General features: G+C 33.8%; 1 protein-coding gene across 1 annotated transcript in view; it reads right to left on the bottom strand.

Moving 5' to 3' along the window:
- Nucleotides 1–10,000, bottom strand: part of LOC137654924 (uncharacterized) — a 794,088-nt gene that overhangs the window by 456,344 nt on the left and 327,744 nt on the right. Inside the window, exon 3 of the mRNA XM_068388836.1 lies at nucleotides 2,782–2,831. Coding sequence (XP_068244937.1) covers nucleotides 2,782–2,830 — 49 coding nt within the window. The 5' untranslated portion in view covers nucleotide 2,831. The remainder of the gene's footprint in view (nucleotides 1–2,781; nucleotides 2,832–10,000) is intronic.

The following is a 10,000-nucleotide window of genomic DNA, read 5'->3' as shown; positions in this document are numbered from 1 at the left end:
AAGAGTGGTTAATCATAACTTTAAGAAATGTCACGAAGTTTGTTTTGTTTCCTGTAGAAGCAATTTCCAGGACATCTAGACTACCATTATGAACATCTCTAATCAACATTTCCATAATTATAGCATTTAAGCGAAGAGGATCAAGCAAACAAACATAAAACTTTAATTGAAATTGTCTCCAGGAAAAGGAATAGTTTTTTGAATATGCTAACTGATATTTCTGGAGTAGTGCAATTCTTTGTGCGTGAAGATTAATTATGTGACATTGAACAATCCTTTTTACTACATAGTGTAAAGATCTATATGTGTACAATTTTAAATATTCTCTTTTCAATACTAAAACGTTTTATTTTGCTAAGATCATGATTATATATATATATATATATATATATATATATATATATATATATATATATATATATATATATATATATATATATATATATATATATATATATATATATATGCCATCAATTAAAACAGTCCTCAGTATAAGACTCTACTAATGAGCCATCAAGTGAGATGTAAGTTACTTCCAAGTCCGTTGTACATATCCCAAAGTTAAAATTCGATATCAAATTCCATTCTTGGTTGTTATTTACATATGTGTTTGTTCTTATACGTTTATATACTATAGATTCTTCATTATTTTCCTTGACCAATAACGGAGAGGAAAGTAAGCTCTTGTATCCTAAGCGGATTCCTTTGGCGAGAAAAATATCCGTAAGCAATCAAGGTCCCTGGCTTTAAAGGTGCCACACCCATTTGATAACCATCGCAGGCATATGAATCTCGTGTGATGGGCGTGAAGAACGCTGCTATGGAAAATGAGCGGCGAGTGGAAGGCATGACTCTGAAGTAGGAAATATGGAGGAGCTGTTTTGATGGCGATGAGGGAACAAGGATGGATGGATGGAAGGTTGTGAGGTCGGAACTGGCGGGTTGCATTTGTTTTGAAAGATGAAGAAGGTGGTGTTCGTTATAGAGAGAGAGAGAGAGAGAGAGAGAGAGAGAGAGAGAGAGAGAGAGAGAGAGAGAGAGAGAGAGAGAGAGAGAGAGAACAATTTCCAGCATCATGGTAACAAGAGGAGCAGCAGCACGGTAGACAGAATTATGAAACCAGCAAAGCGTTGACGCTGGTGAAAGCAAACAGCATACCAGTGATGAATGTTCTGTTGAAAAGAAAAAGAGCTTTTAACGAGAACCAAATAGCAATAATGGCAGAAAGAAGGACACTGTTCGCGTTTTCGCTTCCCAGGGGATAAGGTGAAGGAACAACTTTCTATCATCTGGACTGAGGCTTTAAAGGCGCAGGGTACGAACTAGATTGCCATTGTACACCTCAGTTTCACGGACAAAGTATTCTCTGCTTCACACCATGTGAAGTGCTCAAATAGGTATTTTGTGAACGTTTCAAACACGCAATCATACATATTGAAACGACTTTGAATTATTTAAATGGTTATAGTATAATTAAAAGTCTTTAAAAACATTAAAAGTTGGATTTCCTTGTTACTTGCACAATGGATTGCTTTTTTACCAGCACTATGAATTGCTTTGTTATCAGCACTATGGATTTGGTTCAGTAAGATTGTTGGTCTCTACTGCCAAGCTTTGAAATTATATCCCACTGTTTTCCGTAACTGAAACCCTTCCTTAAAGAAGTATAAATGAGTCTTCCTTCGTTGCTGTCCCAGGAAACCAGGACCTGATAGGAAAAATGTACGGACATAGTAATATACCTAAAAGAACAGACCTCTGTAAATGCCATACATTAAAGATTCTTTATAGTAATATGAAAAATGGTTATGCGCAACTATAGATGTATACACATAGCAATGCTAAGACCTTTTCATTTATCTACGTTGCGGCCGAACGTTATCATTTAAACATATCTTTCAATTTTTATTTCTTTTCTTTGAACTATCACTGTACATTTTCTGTCTTAAACTTTGGTAGATGGCGGTGTGCTTAAGAAGGGTCATTGGAAGTAATGTATACCGAACGGAACTGAAATTATGATTATTTTGTCAATTTCATTATTTACAGAAATGCCAGTGTTCCTTAGAGATACATGGACTGCGTGCAAAGCCTTTAGGGTTTAGATGATCTCAAGCATTTGGAATTTGGAGCTATTGTTTTGAAGCAGATGTTATTCATGCTGTGGCCATTGCAAATACTCATTATTTATGTGTAAGAAATGAGGAAATCTGTCTATAAAATACGGAAGTGCTCGGAGATAATAATATCCAAGTTGAAACAAATGACTCGACAAGTGAGACACTAATCAACCGAAGAGATTCACTGGAAGTGTTATAAGAAGAGATGAACCTTCCGTTGGGTGGTTGAGAAAGGGACTAGGCGAGTTGAGACCCGGAAGAGAAACTGAATGAGGATGAAGAAGAAAAGAAAGAATTGATAGAGGAGACAAATAATACTGGAAAGAAAGGAGAGGTGGAAGGTCAAATACCAATAGTATATAAAGGGAGAAAGGAAGAGGAAATGCAAGAAGAGAGTACTTACAACTGCTGTTAGAGAAAAAGGTGTAGAGGAAGGGGAAAGATACCAGAATATAAGATTGCGATAATAATACGCTGGTAACCTTGACACTTCACGAATAAATTCATAGACATTCTCTCTCTCTCTCTCTCTCTCTCTCTCTCTCTCTCTCTCTCTCTCTCTCTCTCTCTCTCTCTCTCTCTCTCTCTCTCTCTCTATCTCTCTCTCTCTCTCTCTCAACACTGAAACATAAATTGGAAAATTCTAAGTTCATTTACTCACCCGCCAGAGGGACCACTGCAACAATGATCAAATGAAGAATAATCTCCATCCTGTGAATAGAAAAGAAATTATTAATGAGGTTTAAGCAGAAATTAATTTTGAAACACAAATATGTACGTAAATGTATATTCTCAGATACATGAAATATATTCTTAGTGATTTCTCCGAGGAACAATGCAAAATAAAAGTTTCTTCATCCGTATTTCAACATTTAAATCATGAATGAACCTGAGGAGAAAGTTTCACAATTTTAGCTTCTTAATACACAAAGGGGTAAAGCAACAAAATGTTTTAGTAATGAGGGTTGAATCCATACTGTAATGTGTTTTACATGAATATAAATAAAATCTTTATACCTGTCAATATATATATATATATATATATATATATATATATATATATATATATATATATATATATATATATATATATATATATATATGTCAATATATATATATATATATATATATATATATATATATATATATATATATGTCAATATATATATATATATATATATATATATATATATATATATATATATATATATATATATATATATATATATATGTGTGTGTGTGTGTATGTATATATATATATATATATATATATATATATATATATATATATATATATATATATATATATATATATATATATGTATGTGTATATAATATGTAAATATAATGTATATATTATATTTAGATATTTGGGTATGCATATATATACACATATATATAGACACACCAATATATATATATGTATATATGTATGTATGTATGTATGTATGTATGGATTTGAGTGTTTATGTATAGAAACATGAAAGATGATACACGATGAGCATAGAATATGCATTATACCCACGAAAGGAAAAGTGAAAAGACTTGTAAATACTTTGTTTTATAAATATAAATAACTACTTTTACATACAAATATGTATGGATGTATTGATTTGAGTGGTTGTGTATAGAAACATGAAAGATGATACATGATGAGTGTAGAATATGTATTATACCCACGAAAGGAAAAGTTAAAAGACTTTTAAGTACCTTTTTTTTTTATGAATACTGTATATATAACTACTTTTACCCTGATAGATCATAGATCAATCCCTTAGTGAGAATTTATATCCGGGCCCGTTTCTTGAATAATCTTTGGTCCTTTATGACCCAAGAAGTGCTTTATGTGTGCATCTGACTGATAATTAACTAAAGTCGGTGGCAGCTTGCTCAGGGAAAGGCGCTGGAGGTAATTTTCACTGAACGGAATTTAAATTATAATTATTTTGTCACTGCTGAAATGTCTCTATTGCTTAGATATGGTTGGACTGTGTGCGAAATCTTTAGGTGTGAGCTGACATTTGGAAATTTGAGTCATTGTTCTGAAGCAAGCGTTATTCATGAATTGTTGCACGTTGTTGCTGCTGTGTCATTCAAAATACTAATTGTCTCTTGTGCCTGAAAGAAGGAAATCTGTCTATAAAATACGGAAGTGCTCGGGCATTATTTCATGCACGTTGCAACAAAGCATGCGAAAAGTGAACATGAATTATGGAGTGACAGTATTGTTTCTGTCGAATTTCACTTTTAATGCAAGGAAAGACTTAAAATTGCTGTGAAAAGAGTGACGAACCTTTTGAATGAAGGGTTAATTAACTAGTGGTATTTTATTTCGAATGGGATTACGACGAAAGTTGTCATCAACGGTAAACTAGAGCAATCGTTTTATCAAAACAGCAATTAATTAAAATAATAATTTTTAAATAAGCCATTCAATTTACTCAATACATACTTTCAAATTCTCATGTGTCTTACATCTATGTTTTACATATTATTATTTTCTCAAAAATCAGACAATAAATTACATCTTGCGATATGTACAACATCCTCTCTGATGACTTGGGATAAAGAGGCCCTAATCTCCCCCCTCTCATACTCTTGTGTGTCAAATATCAGGATACTCAAATATTCAATGCAACCAGAGGCACCGTAAAATACCATGGTTTCCTAGCATACAGTCTATATGAGTAAACTGTGTAGTCAATCTTTGTATGTAAAAAATTTCGTCAATTTCAGGACATGAGATACATGCAAGTGATTAGGTTGCCAAATAGAAGGAAATTCATACAATTTGAATGAATAGAAGTGTAGTGAATAGTATTTGTCTTTTTTTTTCACCTCGATGAATAAAATTTTGATATACTCGTGAGATAAATTAAGTAAAATTTACTTATTTTTTAATGCTTAGCCTTTCAGAGTAAATCTTAAAAGTTGATACAATCTTCATACTTGACCAATATTTACTTATGTAAGCCGAGAGGCATCCACGCCCTCTTTCTCATTGGTATGAAAAATGAATCTATTTATTCAGATATTTACCATTCTGATCGTATATGGCTTCTACCTAGAGAATTTTATTCGAATCCCGGATGAGAACGGGTATTATGGACCAGTTTCCTTTAAACTGGTTATGTGTCAGTTGACCTATGAAGTAAGTTACGTATTACATGCTAGCCCACGTTTTATACTGGGTAGCAGCCTGAGATGATGTTATACATAACCTGCAGATAACATTGATGTGTTATTTTGATCATAGAAAAATTGGCTCATACAAAAAAGAAAAATTTCTCATGTGAGTTCATGAAATGTAGTAAACTCATCACGAGCCATTAGTGAATTGAAAATACTCGACCAAGAATCGAGAGAAAATAAAATTGAAATAAAGCATTGTTATTCTTCCTATCCTTTACCCTCACGCTTCCCCCTCCCTCCGGAGTTGTCGGCAATCGGACAATTACTTTAAAATAGCTCAAAGTTAGTGAGCTAATTCAGCGCTAATAAACCTACTAATGTAGTGTCTAACTTTGGACCGACAAGGCAGTGATGGCGGGTAAAGCTTTGGTGGGCTCGTGCTTAATAAGGGAGAGGGAAAGGAAGGGGAGGACGACAAGGCAGTGTTGAAGGTGGAGGGGATTATAAGGGTTGGGGAGGTCATGGAGACTATGGGTAGGGAGGAGAGGGGTATGTTTTTTCCAAGGTCTTTCATGATCGGGTCAGGTGATAGGGGTGAAAGAGTGAAGGCAAGATGAATGGAGGCTTAGGGATTATGATGGACTATGGATGAAGGAAAGTGGGCGGAGGTATCGCGTGAGGATAATGAGAAACTGACGGTAATAATTGTGAGGGAAGATCAACGATTAGAAAAGTTTAAAATGGCAACAAGAACTGTATTATTATCAAGATTTCTCGCCAAAAGTGTAATAGAAAGCCATAGAAATGACACTTAGAAGGCCAAAAGAGTGACAGGTAAACTATACCCGACTAATATATGTACCATAGTTATTCATAAATTATGTATGTAGGTACAGTTCGTTAGCCTATGTATATTTGTGCACGTATCTAATTTTCAAGTGTTACTCGGTAAAATGAAATTTTTTAGGGTTTTATAATCTTTTCGGTATTTATAATTAATGAGGACATCAGTTATAGGGATGAGAAAATAGCAGGAAAAAAGTTGAAATGAACAAATTAAAAAATACCTTTAATTTATATGTGCCATTTGAAATAATCAATAGTATTACGTTCTATAACATTTGAGAAACAAATTAAGCTAAAATACACTGATCATGACTTTGTTGTTTATGAACTCCTTAAAGAAAATATGCGAATGCCGTGTACTGTTTACATAATCGTATCCTTGATAGGAAGGGGGCTAAATGGTATGGCAAAGTGTTAACGAATAAGTTTCTGTAAGTATATATACAATAGGTCGTCGCACTCACTCGTTGTAAAAGGGAAATTATTAGGAGTTTGAGGTTACGATTAAAATTCAGAGGCGGTACCTGGCAGAAAATTGTGATTTCGAGGATTTCTTTTTTTATTTGCAGCTTATTCTTATGATATTTGACATTGTTATTCATTTTGAATTCTTATATTATTACTCTTCATCCTAGGCAATTCTTCCTTGAGTGCTTTCATTAATTCGATTATCCTGTTATACTGTATGTAAAATTTGATGCAGGTTCCCCGTGTTCCTATATGTAGGCCACGTATATGTAAATGTATAATTGTATGAATGTGTCACCTCATTACGCAGTGTTGCTGTTTTATTCTTATCCTTAATTTTGCTGTAGCGTATATTACAATTGATATTCATAGATTCTTCTTTTTCTAATTTTTCGTTGCATTATTATTATTATTATTATTATTATTATTATTATTATTATTATTATTATTATTATTATTATTATTATTATTATTTGCTAAGCTACAACTCTAATTGGAAAAGCATGAGGCTATAAGCCCATGGGCTCCAACGGGGAAATAACCCAATGAGGAGAGGAAAAAAGGAAAATAAAATATATTAAATGGAGTAAGAACATTAAAATAGGTATATCCTATATAAACTATAAAAACTTTAACAAAACAAGAGGAAGAGAAATAAGATAAAAATGTGTGCTCGAGTGTACCCTCAAGCAAGATAACTCTAACCCAAGACAGTGGAAGACCATGGTACAGAGGTTATGGCACTACCCAAAACTAGAGATCAATGGTTTGATTTTGGAGTGTCCATCTCCTAGAAGAGCTGCTTGTCATAGCTAAAGTCTCTTCTACCCTAACTAACAGGAAAGTGGTAATCTGTGTTGTCAGGTGTATGAGGACAGATGAGAATATGTAAAGAATAGGCCAGACTATTCAGTGTGTGTCTAGGCAAAGGGGAAATGAACCCTAACCAGAGAGAAGGATCCAATGTAGTACTGTCTGGCCAGTCAAAAGACCCCATAACTCTCTAGCGATAGTATCTCAACGGGTGGCTGGTGCCCTGGCCAACCTACTACCTACAGTAATTTAATTCATTCCCATGCATTCTATTTTGCTTATGGATTGTTTGAAATATATCTTCAAAATATACTGTATATATTTCAGATTGGTTGGGTTAGAATTTTGAGGTCCGATTATGGATATAGGCGTCTAGTTAATATTATACATGGATTGAATGGTTTGTGTACCCTTTTTTACTTTTTCCTCATCATATGGAATTGTCTCTTCAAGCATTTAGTTGTAGAATGTTGTTTGAATGTCTTTTGGAAAAATGTCTTCATAGGTATGCTGAAGGTAATCACCTGTTGCCTAGTTTGCAATTTGGTTTTCGTAGGCCTTGCAGCAAGTGATGCCCTTCTTACAATCTCCAATGTTGTATAGAAATCCCTTGATTATGGTCAGGAAGTTCGTATGATTGACCTTGATTTTAGTGCTGCATTTGACCGTGTTAATCATGAGGCCCTTGTTTTCAAAGGCAAACAGTTGGGATTGGTTGGGTCGTTTCTGAGCATTATTATTGAATTTTTAAGTAATAGGTCTCAAAGAGTTGTTGATGGTCACCATAGTGAGTATAGGAATGTGATATCTGGTGTTCCACAGGGTAGTGTTCTTTTCATCTTCTATTCACATGACATGTGGTTTGGCCTAGAAAACAAGCTTGGTGCATATGCAGATGATGTTACTCTCTTTGCATCAATTCCATCTCCTGAATGTAGATCTGGGGTTGCTGAATCCCGTAATAGAGCTCTAGCTAAAATTAGTGCATGTGGCAAATTATGGGGTATGAAGTTGAACCCTAGCAGAACTCAAAGTAATTTATGATTGTAAGTAGGTCAAGGACAGCATTAATAATGTTTCTTTAACTTTGTATGACTTTTAAAATTTTAGGTATGATTCTTGACAGCAAATTTACTTTTGAGAAACACATTAGGTCTCTGTCTTCTTCAATTTCAGAATAGATTGGCTTATTGAGAAAGTCTTTTAAGATTTTCGGTGATCAACCTATTCTGAAGTGTTTTAATTCTTTCATTCTACATTGTTTCAAGTATTGTCCTCCTGTCTTGTGTTCAGCTGCTGATTCTCATTTTAATTTGTTGGACAGGAACTTACGGTTTATTAGATTTTTTTTATTCCTCATCTTGATATTAATCTTTGGCACCGTAGTTCAATTAGTTCATTATGCAGGTTGCATGAGATTTTTTCATAATTCTGACCATCCATTACATTCAGATCTTCCTGGACAGTTCCATCCTGTTCGTAATACTAGGCATGCAGCTAATTTTCATAGTCAGGCCTTCATCATGAGGTTCAATACTACAAAGTATTCTAGAAGTTTTATTCCAGCTGTGACCAAGTTGTGGAATGATCTTCTTAATCGGGTAGTTGAATCAGGTAGAACTTCAAAAGTTCAAACTTGCAGCAAATGTTTTTATGTTGAACAGGGTGACATAAGTTTTTTATACTGCAGTTATATATGAATTATATGTTTTAATGTTGTTAATGTTTCTTAGAATATTTTATTTTAATTTTTCATTACTTCTTTTATTTATTTCCTTGTTTCATTTTCCTCACTGGGCTAATTTTCCTTCTTGGAGTACTTGGGCTTATAGCATCTTGCTTCTCCAACTAGGGTTGTTAGCCAGGCTAGTAATAATATAATAATAATAATAATAATAATAATAATAATAATAATAATAAATAATAATAATAACAAAGCGGATAAAACTGTACTACTATGAGATTCAGGGCCCCTGTAACACTGTTTTTTGGACTTTGCTCCTTATCAAAGCATCGGATGTAGCTGGAAAGTTGACATATGTATATTTTACAAACCACACACAAATTTTGTCAACATTATCAATAACCTAAACCCGATAGTTTTTATTTTTATAGAGTAAAAAATGGTCTAGCTGACGCCGATGGCCAGTGATAACGAGCCAAGAGTCGAAAACATTCATTACATAAAGCAATGTAAACACCTTTTGACAAAATTTTGCCCCGCCCATCCACCAGACACCCAATCACCTTGTTCCATCGGCTCTGAAACCCATAACCGTCAAGAATGGCTAGCAGGATTTGGAATTGCCCCTGTGGTTGCAAAAACTGCATTTGTCTTACGACTTGCAACTTTATACAGTCAAGAGAAAGCCCGTGGCCATATTTACTATAGCCTGAATAGGTAATTATTCAGTTTCTAGTTTAAATCCAATGTTTATGGTCTGATTTGTATTTAGCGTTACATGATTATAATACTTGTAATGTCATTCAGGCTTTTGAACATTTCCATTAACTATTCACTATGCCACCAAGAGAGAGAGAGAAAGAGAGAGATTGTATGTAAAACAGTCTTGATATAACTATTTTTATTAAAATAAGAATTTAGTGCTAAAATCTCCATC

This window comes from Palaemon carinicauda, chromosome 1 (assembly GCF_036898095.1).
Source record: "Palaemon carinicauda isolate YSFRI2023 chromosome 1, ASM3689809v2, whole genome shotgun sequence".
Taxonomy (NCBI): domain Eukaryota; kingdom Metazoa; phylum Arthropoda; class Malacostraca; order Decapoda; family Palaemonidae; genus Palaemon; species Palaemon carinicauda.
Note: the sequence above shows the minus strand (reverse complement) of the source record. Positions and strands in the feature narration are given on the sequence as shown.